The sequence below is a fragment of the Mus musculus genome, chromosome 7 (assembly GCF_000001635.26).
Source record: "Mus musculus strain C57BL/6J chromosome 7, GRCm38.p6 C57BL/6J".
In the NCBI taxonomy this organism is placed as follows: domain Eukaryota; kingdom Metazoa; phylum Chordata; class Mammalia; order Rodentia; family Muridae; genus Mus; species Mus musculus.
In genome coordinates, this window is record NC_000073.6 from 72,161,035 (window position 1) to 72,180,703 (window position 19,669).

The 19,669-nt window shown below is 37.5% G+C and overlaps 1 protein-coding gene across 6 annotated transcripts in view; it reads right to left on the reverse strand.

Moving 5' to 3' along the window:
* The window catches only part of Mctp2 (multiple C2 domains, transmembrane 2), a 229,290-nt gene that overhangs the window by 83,208 nt on the left and 126,413 nt on the right, over window positions 1-19,669 (reverse strand). For all 6 annotated transcript variants that reach the window (XM_030242581.1, XM_006540899.3, XM_006540901.2 and 3 more), the window contains 3 exons: window positions 3,576-3,677; window positions 2,164-2,238; window positions 106-225 (listed from right to left, as the gene is read on the reverse strand). In XM_030242581.1, the coding sequence (XP_030098441.1) occupies window positions 106-225; window positions 2,164-2,238; window positions 3,576-3,677 (297 nt within the window). The remainder of the gene's footprint in view (window positions 1-105; window positions 226-2,163; window positions 2,239-3,575; window positions 3,678-19,669) is intronic.

Genomic DNA, 19,669 nt, shown 5'->3' on the forward strand with positions numbered 1-19,669 from the left:
TCAGAGTCAGTCTTTGAAAGGCTAACCTCATATGTTACATTATAGAGAGATGAATGTATGTAAATAAACAGAAAATAATTTGAACATTAAAAAGAAAAATCTTACCACAAATGCTATTGTACTCCTTAATGTAGACTCCCATTGGAAGCAGCTTTTGAAGAACTGTACTGTGTTCCATATTGCCAAAGTGAGTCTTTTTACACGGTCTACATCTCTTGATAATATCTGTTTTTATAAAAAGATGGAAAAACAGACAGTTAGATTTACATGCTCTGGATATTCCCTAAGATCAGCTGCTGTAGTTGTTCAAATTATATTATGTACAGTACCATATATATATATATATTCCTATTGTCATCCATAGGAGACAAGCATATCCAACCTGTGTTAAGGCTCATTTTGTAAAAGAAAAAAAGAAGCTTGCTTTAGTAGTGTACAATACAGAATTCAACTGTCAAACAAGAACTGCAGCAACCTAGCATTTGGTATGTGTGAATACTGTGTGCATGCACATGCATGGGAGAGCACATACATATGTGTGTGTGTACATGGTGTGGCAGAGAGAGAGAGAGAGAGAGAGAGAGAGAGAGAGAGAGAGAGAGAGAGAGCGCAAAAAAAGAATAAAACAGAGACAGAATTGCAATGAGTGCCAAGTTATTATTTAGTATGGACGCAGATGGAAAGACCACCAGTAGGACAGGCCTAGCATCATCGCTATGTTAGTCCAAAAAGTATAGTTGTAGAAGTGGAATCCAGATTCCCCCTCCCCATTTCCCAGCTCTATCATCTTCAACACACTTTTCAACCTTTCTCCCAAAGTAGTACTGGCATTGTCTTTAACCTTACAGGTGGTTATTAGAATTCTTGTCTTTAGAGAACTGCCTATCTATCCTACAATAGATGGTTTTAAATATTTGTTTCAAAAGTAAAAATTTCAACTTTGTAACCTAGGGTACCCAGTGTTGTGCAGCACTGGAGGAGGGTCCTGACACACCCAGGGAGTTTAGTCCCAGATCTCCCCTCTATTCTCAGAGCCAAAGCCACCCCAGTGGTAACATTGTTTTGTAAAGGAAATGTCTTTTCTCCCACTGGGAGGCACAGTATTTTGATTTGCTTGCAAAGCAGTCACCCTGCCTACCTCCACTTAGGTTTTAACTTTCAAGTAAACAGAGCAAAAGACAAAAATAATAATAATAATAAAAATGAGGACATAGACTCGGATTACACACAATGACTATTGCACTCAAATGACTGTGGTACCAAAACCAAAACATGTTGATACTTTCCTCCAAAAGCCTGCTAAGTCCCTTCCCCAGCAAGGTGCCCAGAAGTTCATGGGAAACAAGAGGAAGAGAAGATGGCTTTATATTTAACTGCTTTGTGTCATGCACAGCTGCTCACCCCAGAGGAAGCTGTGGAAGTAATAAACATTTTTAGAGGGGGGACACTTTGTTCTTTGTTACACAACCGAAGAGGAACAATGGGTACTGGCTGAAATCCTGGCCTGTATCTAAAGAGGACAGGGAGGGGCTCAGAAGAAAGAAATGCAGAGGTCATGGGGTTTTTTGGTTTATAGTTCACCCCTACCCCAACCCCACTCAGTTTTAATGTGAAGATCCTCCCCCTAGTTCTGGATCTTTACTTTTTGTTAAACTGATAAGAGAAGAATTCCAGACAATGAGCAGAAAGAAAGACAGCTAATTCCATATGGGGTAAGATGCAAGCACACCCTAAATTTAAACCCAGAGAGTAACCTCAGCCCTAGGGGAATCTGAGGCTAGGAGCTTCCTTAGACCACTGGGAAATCCCTTCATCCAGTGAACGAGCAGAAAGCACTTGTCCTCATCTGTGAAGGGGAGAAAGAGAAATGCCACCAGTGAAAGGGACAAAGGCATTGAGGGTGTCTCTTTTAAAGAACTCCTCAGCGCACTGCAGAGCTCACACCCCCTCCTTCCTCCCAAGAATATGGAATATGCCACTCCTCATTGACCTGGCCCATTTTTGAGAGAAAAGACAAGAGAAAGAAGTGCAAAGATGAGTAGTCCAGATGAGAAGGGAGTGAGAGAGAAGAGGAAAAATAAAATAAAAGCCAGCAATGACTAAGAAGTACTTGGACGCTGGCTAATAAAGGTACTCAGAGGGCAGTTGGTGGGCGCCACCTACCTTTTTGGACAGCTTGCGGCTGTCTTCCACAAAGCGTTTTTCTCTTGGAGTGAAGGTCCTGATACTTGCTTTGACCTAGAAAAACATGGTTGTTACAAGGGCAGCATGCATAGACTTCATTCTCTCTCTGAGTATCTGAGAAAAGATCCCAGAAAATCGTACCTTATAACTCACAGGTAAAGGCCATGAGCCAGAAAGTGGTAGGTCCAGTCTTTCTTGGGCAGTTTCCTGAGTCTCGGGGCCATACAGTCCCTGATAAGCCAAGCTAGACCATGGATGGTCTTGTCACCACTTGGCTATATCCACAGAAGTATTTAAACCAGGACCAACACAGAGCTTCCTACATTTTCATGCTAATCTAAATGATGAAAATGTCCTCTCTCATTTTTGAACTAAACTTTAGACATTTGTACCTCAAAGAGGAAGGGCAGTTCTCAGTCCATTAAAACATTTCCACAGACAATCCCATTACCTCCAGTGACCTGAGAGAGCACACAAATGGGCCACGGTAGCTCCTTTACAAGGAGAAAACTAAGCCCCAGGGGAATTTACTGACGTGTTCAAACCAGCAGAGAAAGGGAAACCTTCAAAAAATGAAAGACAAATGTACTTCCACTGTGTCCGTGAACAAACATGTTTTCCACCTGAGACAGCACTTATGCCTTGGCTAAATAGCATAATCTCCATATAATCTATACACAAGTGCTTCCCAGAGGAAAGTAGTAGATTGGGAGAGGTCACCTCTCCTGCAGACTGGACAGATGGTCCATTTGAGCAGAAGAGGAAGAAACTGGGAAGAACACACACTCATATTGATGACTTGACCCCAATTTCAGCACTAGTGACAATTAAATATATATATGTGTGTGTGTGTGTGTGTATGTGTGTGTGTATATATATATATAGAGAGAGAGAGAGAGAGAGAAAGAGAGAGAGAGAGAGAGAGATGAAAGCTATGACATACATTGTTTTAGAGACTGCAGAGCTTGCCTATCATAGAATAAACAGATATACTATATATTATATGTAGATTATATGTGACATAAATTTTATGTTTCTAGAGTGGATTACATTTTTATATAATGTATCATCTCTTTATGTAATCTGTAGATGACATTTAGATATACAAAGTATTTATGAACCTATAGATATGCAAAGACTTTCCTTTATTTTTAATTATTCCCTTGACTTTTCGACTATTGTGAATTTAAGCCTCATCAATCCTGCTGGCTCAACTGTTTGAAAACTGGAACATTCAGCATGGATTTTACGACTGAGTTTTAAACACAGTCACCCCACCCATTCTCAAGCTTCAATCCTGAAATCTTTGACACTGATCTGAGTCTGAACAGGCTGAGCACCATGTGTTTCAGGTACTGAGAAGCTGGGAGGCACACCGGGAGGGCACTTACCGGATTATATATGAGGTCCAACTCTAAGTAAATAAGCCCTTTAAAAGCTTGCTCTAAGTCTTTATTCTTCAACACATAACAGTTTGGTTGTCCATCTCTAATCTGCGAGGAATAAAAAGCAAAGTATATATTAGTGCTATGATCTGTGTGTTTTCAATAGCAAAACCAAAACAACTAACTTTGACAAAGTTGGAAAGGTATTTAATTTTTTTTTTTTGCCTCTGCAAAAATGGATTTTACAACTCATTTTATATCTTCTGACATGACTTGGTAATTTATTTCCAGTTTTTATAGTGATCTCATTTTTTTTTACCACCATATGGTTACAGGTGAAGAAAATATTACTCAGGCACTAACTAAAAGATTAATCAACTTTTAATTTAGAATGAGATTATAATTGATAAGAAGATAAAGTAACAACCATCAGCTTAAAGTAGTATGTTGAAAGAAACCTAGTGGTACAGATTATGATATGATAACAGGACCCCTCCCCATTCTGGTGACCAAACTTTTCCACATATTCAAATATGATGAACTTTCTCCAAAATTTGTTGCCAATAATTCTAAAAATTGTCAAGTTATGGGGAAAAATGACAGAGTATAATACTGTTATGAATCAGAAAAGACTAGGATAATTAAATATATTTAGTACCATGAACTAGTTCCTGGAAGAGAAAAAATTATATTAATGAAGGACCAGCTAAAATCCAAATGAGGACCCAAGTTTACTTACTCATAACATACTACTATTGGTGACATTCTAGTGCTGGCAAATGCAACACAGTAATGTAAGATGCTAGCATGGGAAGAAAATAGAGAACTCTCTTTTCTTCACACTTTTCCTTTAAGTATAAAATTATTCCCAAAGAAGATTGAAGAATCATAAGGAAATGACTAAAGCAACTAATTTTTATTATATAGCTATCAGTGATTCTCTGGCCCTGAAACAACTCAAATTAATTAAATCAAATCTTAGCTGAGGTTAAGGTCAAGGTCCCAAATAAATCAAGTGACACAACATTACCTACACAACTTTGACAGTACCAAGTCACTCTGACCTCCGTCCTGCATGTCCCAGCACTTCCATGTACTATGCTAGCGACCTGCCATTCCCGGACTGTTTGATATCTAAGCAAACCCTTCCTATGGCAGCTCAGAAAGCCCTTGGCTTCCTTGAAAGGGCGCTATCTAAAGAAATCCTTGTTCTGTCTTCAGATTGAGGGCAGCCATGCTTTTTGTACAGAGCAGTAGTGGTGGACAGGCTGATGGCACTTGTGGCATTTAGAAAACACACTCTACTCTAAAAGAGCCTCAGCACAGCCTGAGCTTGTCCAACATTCTATTGTGACTCTAGTGCTTAATAATTCAAATAACTTGGGAAATTGGAAGGCCAGGAATCTGAGCCATATTTTAAATGACTATTGCTGTCACCACAATCATTCACACAAGTGGTCTTATAAACACTGGTGGAAATGCGTTGAGTAAGTCACGGTGGGGAAACAGCAATTCCACTTTACAAGGGAGAGGTCATCTTCCTTCCCAAAGCACCCCACCTCTCAGATTGAATAGCTTTCATACGGAAAGATGGCTTTCCTGGTCAGCGGCTGAGAGGAAGGGGGTGCCCCATAAAGTCCCGGCTTCCTTCCTCAACGGTGTCCAAACAGGATCCTCGGCTTCCGCTCTGGCACGGAGTCTCACTTAATAAATTGTGGGTGTTAAAGTTGAAAGACATAAAGACAAAAACAGCATGTCAATTTGCCAAGCTGAAGTACTTCCAACTTCAATTTGTTTCTGTCCTCAGTTCTTGTAATGTTAGCTTAAAATTTCCATGATTTCTTAAGGGCGAGGGAAGGTCAACAAAAGAACAAGAAGTGTCCATATAAAATTATTTCGTAGAAGGATTTTTTTTTAATTTGGTAAATGACCATTTCCTGTTACTCAATGTCCCTACCATTGTGTCAGCGAAATTCAGAATCCATGTAGGAACATTGAAGATAGCATCAAAAACAAAGATACAATGTAACATTTACTACTTTAATAGAAAATTTAATTGGAATACACAAATATTAAATGTTTGAAGATTATAAAATTAAAAACCTCTATTCCTCTTGAACATATATAAATATCACAATCCCTCTCCTGGATCAGGAATTAAATAGGATATTGGTACACATCTAACTCTTCTTTTATTTATTTTTTCTGAAGCTTTATATTCATAAAAAATAGACTTAAAAAAGTATTTAGATTTTGAGGCCCAACAAGCAGCTGACCAAGGCAGATGTAGACACTTACACCCAACCAATGGACTGAAGTCGGAGACGCCTGTGGTTTGAATTAAGGAAAGACTGGAAGAAGCTGAGGAGGAGGGCAACCCCATAGGAAGACCAGCAGTCTCAGCTGACCTGGACCTCCAAGATCTCTCAGACACTAAGCCACCAACCAGACAGCATACACTAGCTGATATGAGACCCCACAACACATATGCAGCAGAGGACTGTCTGGTCTGGCCTCAGTGAGAGAAGATGCATCTAACCCTTGAGAGACTTGAGGCCCCAGGGAGTGGGAAGGCCTGGCAGTGGGGGGGGGGGGGGGGTGGAGATGGTTTGTGTGTGTGGGGGGGGCATCCTCTTGGAGACTGGTGGACAAGAAATGGGATGAGGAGCTGTCGGAGGGTTGACTGGGAATGGAATAATGACTGGACTGTAAAAAAATAAAAGATTAAAGATAATAAAATAAATGTTAAAAAAATACATGAAGTTTATAAGCTTATTTTGTAGCTACCAATGTAATTTCATGGCATTATGTTACATATGCCCCTTTTTATGGGGTTATAGTGTTCAAAATGAAAAGCAGCTAGAGTGCCATCACCATAAATACTGAGACTAAAACAAAAGAGAATGTTCTGGAAAATACTTTCCAGGTCTATTATGAAACTGAACTGCCAACCCTTGAACAGAGGATGAAGATTTGGTGGGAAAAGCTAGGTGCATCTGCCCAGCTCCCGCACGATAGCACTCCATGAATGCTAAGCAAGCACACTGCATATGTAAGGCCACACTCAGGATTTATAGTGACAATTCTGAAGATTATTTTTAATACTAAAATTTAACAATTTTTATACAATAGGAAACTTAAAACACAGCCAAAAGAACATTTAGAGGTGAGAATCTGTCTCTACTATCAAGATAGCCGAAGCTAGAGCTGGAAACCACTCTCAGCTCACCCAGAAGAAACAATCATTGTAAATTCACAACAAAAGGAGATTTTTGCTGATTTGGAGAGTCTTCTGTGCTTACACCTGCTAAGACTACATTTCCACCAAACTAAGGTTCTCGGGGGCCTGGGGGGGGAGAAGGGGGAGGAAAGCCAGCTAATATATTAAACTTCAGTTCTGTAAGATAAAATATTGGAACAGATTTATTATATAATCTTTATATTCAACTGTGTAGGTAAGAAGGAAAATATTAGACCATAATTTAAGACATCCTCACAGGGTAATATAAAAGATATGTAATCTAATTAGGAATATATATTCTATAATTGGGAATAATACTTCTGGAATTATTAGGAACAAATTTCCCCATAGTTTAGAATAGCACCTTTCATGATGAGAAAGAAATGAGCTTTCCTACCTGCCTTCCATTACTTTCTGTCCTGTGAGTTACATGTCATCCATCTGGAGCACTGTAAAAGGTAACTCTTTGGTAATTCTCCAAACAGTTTAAAAGCTCCAGGAAGTCTGTTACTAAGTAATAATTTGAGATTTGGGATCAAAGAAAAATTACTATGAAAATTTATGTTACAAGGCCAGCCTGTAGCTGTCCCTATGAAGGGACGGGGGGCATTGGAGTCCCCTCCTTTCACCTCTGAACTCTGACTCTGCACAGATTGCAGAGAGAGGAAGTCACTTCCTTTAGTTGTATACCCTCTGCTGAGCCCACAGGGCCCCAAGGAAGAGCTCTAAAGACAATCACACAGATGGTGCTGCTTCATCTTGGTGGGCCACAGTCACATGGGCAGACGTGAATGTGAAAGACGGATTTGTGCAGAGGAAGGAAGATAGGATAAAAGGTGGCGGGAGATAAGAGCAGATAAGTGTTTGAAGTATACAGATATGTGTGTGTGTGTGTGTGTGTGTGTGTATGAAACTGCAAACAAATTAACTTACAAATTATCATGTTAATAGAATTTTTAATATATACCATAATTCTTAAACTAACATTTTTCTTCATGAAAGATTATTACCTCTGCTTACTCTTAAGCACAGTAAATATGAGAAACATTTTAAAAGTTGATAAGTTTTCTGAGTCACATGAATGCTCTATGAGTGACTCTTAAAGCCTAAAGTCATAGCCTGAATGTAATATACTTCAGCTAGGAGGACAAAGAAAAAAACTTTCCCAATTGCATTTTCTCCAAACAACCAATTATCTTTATTGTGATTCACCATAAAACTCTTTGATGTGATGTTTTACCAAAGTTAATCAGGGTCAATACGAAGGAGAGCTTAAGGAAGAAAGACATGCATTTAAGATCAAAATCCTGAGTGTAAAAAAAAAAAAAAATCGTATTGATTCCATCACTATTTGACCTTCTAATTAGAAAAGGCAGAATATTTGGATAAAGGCTATCTTCCTGTATCAAATACTATTCTCCATTCCATGTGACAAGAGAGAGAGAGAGAGAGAGAGAGAGAGAGAGAGGCAGACAGACAGACAGACAGACTGAGACTTTGACTTCATCATGGTACAGCAGCTGAACCCAGCTGAGGTACATGCTAAATGGCTCCCCAATAAATATGACAAGGAGAGACACACAGCTTGGCAAGAGGACAGTTAATACACATATAGCACTTCACATTCTGCATGCAGCTTGGAATCAGGCGTGGGTCCAGTGGTGTGAGTTACAAATAGCATGAGGGATTAGCATGGGAGTCTATGCTTAGCCCAGCAGAGAGAACAGCTACCAGGGAGCTACCGAGAACCATTTCCTTGGCCCTCACACCACATCTCACTTCTCTCCATGGCAGCTAGTCCTGTGCCAGAAGGCAAACTGAGATCTGAACTTGAAAAAGGACACAAAGCCTGGTGTGCTCATGGCTTCTCAGCCATTCTCCCTAAAATATGAGCTATTTCCACACAAACCATACAAATGATTCTAAATGTTATGGGAAAAATTATAAAAAATAACACTCATAAGGGAAATATGGAATTAATATCTTTGGACAAATGCATCTATAACTTGTAATATAAATAATTATTTCTGTCTCTTGTAAAACTAGAGTTTTACATACATCTCAATGACTTTCCAAACAGAATATCTATTCTGAGATCTATCTTGGATTTTACACTTACACTATCAAATGTATTTTTACATTTGGATAATTTTGGTATGATGTATTTTTTATTTATAATTTCTTTATATAAAAAAACTTTCACTTAAAAATTGAAATAGGACAGGCAATGTCTGAGGAAGACCCTAGAGGTAGATAAACTGAGTTCATATTTTAATTTGACTACAAGGTTAGATTGGAGAGGATTGTTTAAAATACTTAGCTCCTCTGTTCTTGTTTCTTAATTCTTAAATTGTAAATAATAAGGCTACATTATCTCAGAGGGAAAATACATGAACAACAGCCAGTCACAGTGGGGAATTCATAGGAATTATTAAATAGATGGCATATGTTTAATATCATCTCTTTTGGACTTAATCCATATGTACAGAGATTATATTTGTATATATATATATATATACAAAGGTATGTGTGTGAATATACTGGTAACACCAGAGCCTCAGACAGCCTGAGCAAGTATGCTCCCACTGAGCTATGGTCCACCTGCTATTTTCTCCTTTCCATTTTTTTTTAAACTAAGTTATTTAGCTTGGTGTTGAGTTCATCCTATAGCTCACAGAGGGCTTAGATTTTGCCATTCTCCTGCCTCAGCCTTCAGAGTATCTAGGATTACAGGCCACAACCTGGTTACAAGTATACCCTTCTTGAGTATATTTGATGAATTGTGTCATGGTTCTTTAAATTCACCCCAGTCATAAGCAGTTGTAGGCTGTGTTGAGTTGTTGACACATAGCTGTGTGTACCATTCACTCCTGAAGACATCCCCGTGATAGAATTGCTGATTCTTGAGGGGTGAATAATTTTGGGTTTCAACAAGTCTTATCAAGTCGGTCTCCTGAAATCCTTCAGGGCCTTTTTCCCTGTAATTTCCAGCCCAGGTCACTTTAGCTTAGAGAAATAAGCTGGGGCCTGGTATCTACTTTATGAAATCAGACAAATTTAGACTCAGTTCCCAATTCTGATATTCTGTGTCTGTATGACTGTACATAATTACTTTATCTCTGGGAGCCCAGGGTTCTTCTTTAAAATAGATACCCAGACTACAAATGTACAAGATGCATGTATGTGGCATTCTGAATCATTTTAATCCAAATAACTTTCCAACAGCATTTTAAGGCATCCCCTTTTTTTTTCCGTTTGATGATGAAAATCCTTAGTCGGGTTTGTTAATTCTGTTGCTTAAACTAATTGGAGCATTTATATTGTAACACAAGGTAAGGGAAGATGATGACTGGTCACAGTGTGCAAGGGCTAATTGCTTCGCATTTACCAGTTCACTTATCCTCTCAACATACATGTAAGAATTATCTTCATGTCAGCAAATAATAATCAAAGAGCAAGAAGTCAAGTCACTAGTAAAAACTGAGCCAAGTTACATGAGAAGCCAGTGGGTCAGCCCCCGATATATCAGTTTGTTCTACATTTTTAACCACCAAGACCATTACTAGATAAGGCATCTCTGTGCTGGGGGTTTCTTTTCTGGGTTAACTTTTCTGCCTAGTTGACGTGCCTTAGACTCAGTAATTAAAGACAATCCAGGCTGCCTGGAAACTTGTGTTCATAGGCTATAATTTTGCTTTTTATCCATTCTATCTTTTCTCTTTGAATTTACCATAGCAATTGGTGTTTTGGCTACATAGACTGATATCTGAGGATCTGAGGGATTTTGTCTCTTACTACTCATTTTCCATTTGCTCACTGAGGACTAAGTCCCTGCCCCACAGCCAGGCCTTTTGGTTTTTAGACTCACTGAGTTTAATAAGCATCACATGTTTGACCAGAGGATTGGAATTATTCATTGAAGAGTGGTAGGCTTGACAGTGGATACACACCTGAACACAATTAATACCCTTCTCAGAATCCACTGATATCCCATAGTTAGCAAAGAGGGGTAGGAATACATGGGTCCCTTCCAGATTCCTAATTAACTATTTACAGGATCTAGTCTTGCGCCATTTGCAGACCACTGCAGCTGCTGTGAAATTATGGCTACATTGTCTATATTACTTCTAGAAAGAGAGCATTTGACTTTCCTTCTCCCTATTTTCAGGCTCTTAGATTTTTTTCCGAACCCCTCTTCTACAATATTCAATCAGCTTTAATGGAAGTGGTACAAATGGCCTATATAGGTCTATACACAGAGATCCCTTATTCTTAGAACACTAATCAGCCATCATCTCTATATTCAGATAAGTTTCTCTTATTAAGGTTGGGCCTACCAGTTTTCTCTTGGCATAAGTAAATCTAGAAGGCATTTTAGTACCATGTCAATTCTGATAAACAGTAGTAAAATCACCATGAGGGCCTAAAATTTCCCCAGCTATGGGATTATGAGCTATGAAGTGGGCCTTAAGTACCATCAGAATATAGTTGGTTCCCACTATAACAGTCATGCCCCTACTGCACCAGTGGATACACCTTGCTTGGTAGATTAGTATTGTAGTCCGTGGGTTCAGCACTGTATGACATCATCAGTCTTCAGCAGACTGCACATTGCATGAAAATGAAAGCTTGGAAGCAGGTAGAAAGCTTCCAGCTCTGTTCCTACTTAGTGTATCTTGCAAGTAAAGTATGTAGGATCTTCAGCAATATAATCTTATCAAACAGTTCTTTTGGTCATTGAGAGGAATCAAAAAAAAAAAACTTGCATTCTTTTAAATGTCCACTGTTTATTATCTTGAAATTACGTTTTTGCTTAGTGGAATATTTTACCCTAACTCCCTAAGCAGCTGTTTATAGTTCTCTTAACAAATCTTTTATCCTATACACAGTAATGCCATGTTACACATTTATTTAATGTTATATGATCTCTAATTTGTATTCTATTCTTCAATAATGTTCTATAGACTTAGACATAAACTTCTGTTCGTTTTATGTTATAGTTGTTGGTGTTTTTACGTTTTAAATGAATATAGCTATTGATATTGCTTTCTTATGTATCTCATTGATGTCTTATATTCTGTTATTTACCAACTATTTATGTTTACAGATATCTGAAATTATGAGATAACCCCCTTTTAAAAATACGATTTCTTAGTTAAGATGTACATAATGTTTTCTTCCATAAATTTTATATTGCTTGTATACTACCATCATATCATCATTTAAGAGTGCATGGGGCTATGAGACCATGGACTGAAACTTCTGAACCAGCAGCCAAAATAAGTATTTCTTGTCTATGAAATATATTTTGGTCAAGGTGCCAAAAAAAAAAACCCCAACTAATAGATTGATAAAGGACTGGACTACTTTATCCATAATCAGGAGTGAGAGTAGAGTCTTTCCAAGTATCCCTTCCACATCTCGTGATACTGCTGGGAACAACTCACTTTCAATACATCATTGCTACCAATTACACAGAACCTTTGCTAATGGAATGAGCCCTTCTCATACACAAGAAACATGCTTTTCTTTTTCACAAATCTTTCTTCTTGCTATGATTTACTATAATTAAAAGTAATACTATAATACATTTTTTCAGTTTTTATGCTCATAATGCATTAAAATAGTATCAGAAGTACTCAGCCCCTTGGGATTTTTGAAACACAATCAACATGTTATTTTCTTGATGGCCAGAGAAGAGAATGCAGAGAGAAAAGGTTAGAATCATTTGAAAAGTTATAACTGATAATTTTCACTGTCATCATATTCACTATCTGATATCCAAATCCCTTTAATTAGACTTTTAAAGATAACTTTCTTTGGTCTTTTGTTGCATATTCTTTCTTCCAAGTGTTGGGCTGCCTTATAGTTCCTTTGGGAAGAGTAAATATCTGCATAGCCCTTGGGTCATCTCTCATCTGCTTCTATAGTTCTGCCTGCTCTCTTGGTCTCTCGCTGAGAACTGGGGCTGATATTCATAATTGCATCTTGCTTATTGTGTCTCATTCTACCTACATTTTTTCTTTAACCCTAGAAGTGGTTTGTCAGTTCTACTAATATTTTTAGAGGGGTATACTAGTCTCGGTCTTATCCTGTCTACTGCTCCACTGTTGGAATACCTTCTTTCTCATTTTGTGCTGTTTCCTTTTGCCTCAGGGCTGGCAGAGAACTCACAGTGTCCCACTTGCTAGGCTAGTACTCTGCCACCGCACTACGCTGCTCAACCTATTTCATGGACATTGCTTCTCTTTATCAATTGTTTTCTAGTTTTCTTAATTGTATATATTCCTTTTTATTGAGTTGTTTACTTGAATTTCAAACTTTATGTACAGTTACTAAACCTATCAAGGTACAACTATGCTTTTGGCCATGTGCATAGTTTTCTGTAGTGTTGTTGGAAGTTTTAAGCATCCTCTAATTGCAGCCTTGCAATGTGCATTGACTAAATCAAAAAATTTTTTTCTTTCATAGCCAGGTTGTTTGATATTTCTTTGTTTCTCCTCTGATAGCATATAAAAAGGATATTTCAGCACTGTGACCACACTAAAATGTCTGCCTCTTAGGACTCTACTGAGGTAACCCAAACCAAGGCATAAGTATTTGAACATGCTAAGCAGGTATTGAAATACTATGTTTTCCAGTTTTATGCTTGGATATACACATATCAACTGATTTTTTTTTATTGTTTAAAATTTGAGAATTACACCTTGAATGTGTCTAAAAGTCATCTGTTAATATGCTGATAGATATAAAGAAGATCACAGGTGTTCCTGCTTAGGAATTTTATGCTCTAAAGCATCACATGAAGTGCTCACTTTCAACAGACCTTACAGAATTGAAGCCTCATGAAGCAATGCAGAATTACTTTTAGTCTGTTTACATTTGGAGTTTTTATGTTCTGTTTAATTTTTCAGTGCCAGGCATGACAGAACATCAAATTCCTGCTAAGTTATAGCCCTAATCCATGGTTTTTTAAAAAATATTTAAAGCTGGATAGGTGATATATATTTTTATTCTAATCTTGTATTTTAAAAATATTTCCTCTCTGAAATAAAATGTGCAATCTTCCACACACAGGGCCATATTTCTTATAATCAGAGTGATAATTCATCCTGCTTTGAACTCTTAAAACATTTATTATGTATTATATTTACAGTATGTGTCTTATTTGTGTCCATACACTATACTTTCCTGCTTTACATCACTATTTTAGATGTCTCAAAGCAGAAGAAACTAAGATTTTGACTTAATATAAGGGACTTAAATAGAAAAATTCAATGCATGCAAGATATAGATAGCATTCTGAGCACATGACACACAGCCTAATATTCACCATGTTTTTGTCTTAGGACATTGGGAGAACCACACCAGGCACTTTAACGCTCTCAGTCTGACGGACTTGACCCAGTGCTTGACAGACTTGACCCAATACCATTCATAATATGTGATACATAGGGCTTGTGAAAACTTTAAAATGATACCAGTGCCCTAATGCTAGGGCAGAGCAGAGCAGAGCTAATTGACTTTTCACCATATTTCACCTTGTTTCAATTACTATGTATACTTGGAGAAGTACGTAATAACAATTAAATGTTTAATGATTGTTCTTCCAGAAAACCTAAGTTTGGGTAGCAGAAATCAAGTCAGGTGGACCACAACTCCAATTAGCTCTAAGTACCTACACCTTTGGCACCTGTGGGCACTTGAACTCATGTGCTCATATACTGCTCCCTCATATACATGTCCATATAAGAATTACTTCTGTCACCTACATGGCAATTTAAGTCTTGTCTATATCCCATAAGCACCCAAGTGATGTATTCCTTTCTCCCTTTCATCCATCCTGTACTCCAAGTCTGCACATGTTGATTTATGGACCAAAGCTACACCCAAAACCAAATTCAGGAATCATTCCACTTCTAATTTCTTTATTGATCATAAATTTGTTAATGCAATCTAAAATTTTGTTATTATTTTACTTTACTGTCCAAAATCCAATCTTAACCTTAAAACAAAGAAACAAACAAATGAAAAACCTATAATTGCCCATGTCTCCTACCTCATGCAAACCCACTGCACAGAAAACAACTTCATTGAAGATGCAAATAGACATGTGTATGGTATTTATTTGATACAAGTAATTATTTAAAAAAATTATTATTATTTAAAGTAATTATTTAAAATGTCCCATGAAGCTAATTAAGTGAAGCTTTTAGGAAGATAGCTCCTCACAGCACATACCTATGCCCCACCAAACACTGCATCTCCATAAGGCAGCAGGGAGACCATATTTCTGGTTATAGATTGCTTTGACCTGATGGGCTGTGCTTGCATCAGGTGAGTCAAGTTTGTTCCAAAATACATTTCATTGAGCTGAGACAACAGAGTTATTTTCATTTGGGGTTATTAGAAGGTAATAAAAGTCTATATTTTATTATTAGAAAATAATATGAGTCAATATGGAATATCAGTTATATTGTTTATTTTATGGATGTGTGTGCCCTGTGCTTTGTGTATGAATGCTTATAATTACAACACACTCTTGGTGGGTATTTTCTTTGATGAGTACTTAGTATCCTTTCTAGTTTTGCTGATTAGGTGAGACGTCTCTTTTTTTTTTTTTTTTCAGATATTAAGATGGCAATATCTGAAATTTTTCTGTTCAATTTGACTCACTAAAGCAATTTGGTACTTTGAGCCGGTTCTTTGAGGAAATCAACAAGATGGATAAACCCTTAGCCAGACTAACCAGAGGGCACAGAGACAATATTCAAATTAATGAAATATGAAATGAAAAGGGAGACATAACAACGAAAATGGAGGAAATTCAAAAATTATCAGACCCTACTAAAAAAAAAGCCTATATTCAAACAAATTGGAAAAATCTGGATGAAATGGACAATTTTCTAGTCAGATATCAGGTGCCAAAGTTAAATCAGGATCAGATAAACCATCTAAACAGTCCCATAACCCCTAAAGAAATAGAAGCAGTTCTCAAAAGTCTCCCAACCAAATAAAGCCCGGGACCTGATGGGATTAGTGCAGAATTCTATCAGACCTTCAAAGAAGACTTAATACCAATACCCTTCAAACTGTTCCACAAAACAGAAACAGAAGGAACACTACCCAATTCATTCTATGACACCACAATTGCACTTATACTTAAACCACACAAAGACCCAACAAAGAAAGAGAACTTCAGACCAATTTCCCTTACGAACATAAGTGCAAAAAATACTCAATAAATTCTTACAAACCAAATCTAAGAACACATCAAAATGATCGTTCACCACGATCAAGTAGGCTTCATTTCAGGGATGCAGGGATGGTTTAATATACAGAAATCCATCAATGTAATCAACTACATAAACAAACTCAAAGAACAAAACCACATGATCATTTCATTAGATGCTGAAAAAGCATTTGACAAAATTCAACATCTCTTTCTGAAAAAAGTCTTGGAAAGATCAGGAATTCAAGGCACACACCTAAACATAGTAAAAGCAATATACAGCAAACACATAGCCAACATCAAACTAAATGGAGAGAAACTTGAAGCAATCCCATTAAAATCAGGGACTAGACAAGGCTGTCCACTCTCTTCATATCTATTGAATAGAGTACTTGAAGTTCTAGCAAGAGCAATTAGGCAACAGAAGGAGATCAAAGGGATACAAATTGGAAAGGAAGAAGTCAAAATATCACTATCTGCATGTGGTATGATAGTATACTTAAGTGACCCCCAATATTCCACCAGAGAACTCCTAAACCTGATAAACAACTTCAGCAAAGTGGCTGGATATAAAATTAACTCGAACAAATCAGTAACCTTCCTCTACTCAAAGGATAAACAGGCTGAAAAAGAAATTAGGGAAACAACACACTTCACAATAATTACAAATAATATAAAATATCTTGGTGTGAATCTAACTAAGCAAATGAAAGAGCTGTATGGTAAGAACTTCAAGTCTCTGAAAAAAGAAATCGAAGAAGATCTCAGAAGATGGAAAGACCTCCCATGCTCATGGATTGGCAGGATTAATATAGTCAAAATGGCCATCTTGCCAAAAGCAATCTACAAATTCAGTGAAATCCTCATCAAAATTCCAACTCAATTCTTCATAGAGTTAGAATTATCAATTTTAAAATTCATTTAGAATAACAAAACCTCAGAATAGCAAAAACTATTCTCAACAATAAAAGAACAGGGGTGGGTGGGGTTACCATTCCTGACCTCAAGCTGTATTAAAGAGAAATAGTGATAAAAACTGCACGGTCTTGGTATGATACAGAGATAGGCAGATAGATCAATGGAATAGTATTGAAGACTTGGAAGTGAACCCACACACCTATGGTCACTTGATCTTTGACAAAGGAGCTAAAACAATGCAGTGGGAGGGAAAAAAGACTGCATTTTCAACAAATGGTGCTCATTCAACTGGAGGTCAGAGTGTGGAGGAATGCAAATCAACCCATTCTTATCTTCTTGTACAAAGCTCAAGTCCAAGTGAATTAAGTACCTCTACATAAAACCAGATACACTGAATCTAATAGCAGAGAAAGTGGGGAAGAGCCTTGAACACATGGGCACAGGGGGAAATTTCCTTAATAGAACACCATTGGCTTATGCTCTGAGATCAAGAATCAACAAATGGGACCTCATAAAATTGCAAAGCTCCTATATGGCAAAAGACACTGTCAATAGGACAAAATAGCAACCAACGGATTAGAAAAAGATCTTTACCAATTCTACAATTCAATTAGAGGGCTAATATCCAGTATATACAAAGAACTCAAGCATTTAAACTCAAGAGACTCAAATAACTCTATTAAATGGGGTACAGAGATATTTTTATTTCTGTAACTCTATAGTATAACTTAAAATTTAGAATATGATATGGCCAGCAGTCTTTTTATTATCAAGAATTATTTAAGCTAGTCTACTGGTGTGTGTGTATATATGTGTGTATGTGTGTGTGTGTGGGGGGGTGTTTCATATGAAGTTGAAGATCAGTTTTCCAACTTCCATGAAAGGCTGTGTTAAAAATTTGATGGAGATTGTAATGAATGTGAAGATTTCACTTGGTAGGATGGCTGTTTCACACTATTAATCCTACCAATCTATGAGCAGGAGAGCATATTTCTTTTGGTATCTTTTCCACTTTCTTTCTTCAATATCTTAAAGTCTCTATTATACAAGTCTTTCCATTGCTTGATTACAGTTCCTTCAAGATTTTGAGATGTATAACTGTGGATTCTTGATTTTTATATAGTTATGTGATTCCAGGAAGAAAGTATTTATTTTTAAGTGTTTGAGTGGAATGTTCTGTAAATGTGAGCTAGGTCCATTTGGCTGATGAAATTATTTAACTCTTAATATTTGCTGGGTACAGTAGTCTGGGCTGACATCTTTACATCCAGGCCCTTCTGGATCCCAGGATTTCTACTAAAATGTTTGAGTTTACCACAGCCTCTTTATTCAACAGTTTTAAATGGACGTCGGCAGCAGACTTAAGCACATCAACACCAAGTAAAATGAGAGGTGGAGGCACATTCTCTACCTTAGACTTGGGGATTTTAATGCACCGTGTCTTACCTCACTGAGCTGGCTAGTTTTATGTCAACCTGACAAGAGCTAGAATCATTTGGAAAAAAAGTAACCATAGTTGATAAAATGCCCCTACCAGACTAACTTGTGGGCAACCCTGCAGTGCATTTTCTTCATTAGCGATTGATGTGAGCTGGCCCAACTGACTGTCGGTGGTGACATCCTTGGGCTGGTAGTCCTGTTGCTCTATGGGATGGGCTGAGCAAGCCATGAGAAGAAAGCCAGTAGGAAGTACTTCTTCCCTGGATTCTTCTCCAGTTCCTATCTCCAGCTTCCTGCTCTGTTTGAGTTTCTCACCTCAGTGTGGAATGGACTGTGATAATAGAACTGTAAGCTGAAATAAATCCTTTTCTCCAAGTTAATTTTGGTCATGATGTTTTATCATACCATAAGAATCCCAAAGTGAGACACCACTAAATGGTGAGTGGAACTTTAGCTCATGACTTAGGTAAAGAGAAGACAACTGCACAAGAATATCCTTATTCAACAATTAATATATGGCTCATTATAAACATTTTAAATATAAAATTAATTTTGATACTTTTATAGTATCGAGCATTGAACCTAGCACCTCTTCCATGCTAGGCAAATGATCCCCCACGGAGTTCAAGCCTCAGATTTCTTTTGTGCTAAGTCAGGATCTCCTTATTGTACAGTCAATGGCTCTACATCCCAAGTAGGTCTTGAAGTTGTAATTCCCCTGCCTCAGCCTACATCTCTGGGATTATGGACCTGTGCTACCAGATCAAGCTATAACAATATACCACTGAATGAAGTTTTTTATTCTCTTATAAAGTAAATGATAAGGAGCACTGACTCCCTTTTCATGATTCTTTCACATAATTGAAAAATAAAATCAGAAATCAACCCTTTTCCTAAGAAATATAAAATATAAACCCTGAGCATTTTCTTTGATACTTAATTCATGGAGATTTAACAGAAAACAGATGTTTTCACCCTGTGGTCCTAGTGGGCTGCTTGCTTTAGACACACTGTTTCTTGTCTAACCCCACCCTTGATCCCCACTAATAGACATATAAATGGCCCCCTACCCTTCCCTACTCTCATCTTAGGCCCTCTTTGTTCTTGCATCATGGCCAATCTTCTGCACCTATGTTTAAACTTTGCTCCTGCTCATCTCCCAGTCACAGTCAACACATTACTCTGTCCTATGCCAGTTCAAAGCCCTGCTTCCTAATGTCTCCTCAAATGTTAATCCATCTCTCAGAGCATCTTGTTCCTTTCCTGTGG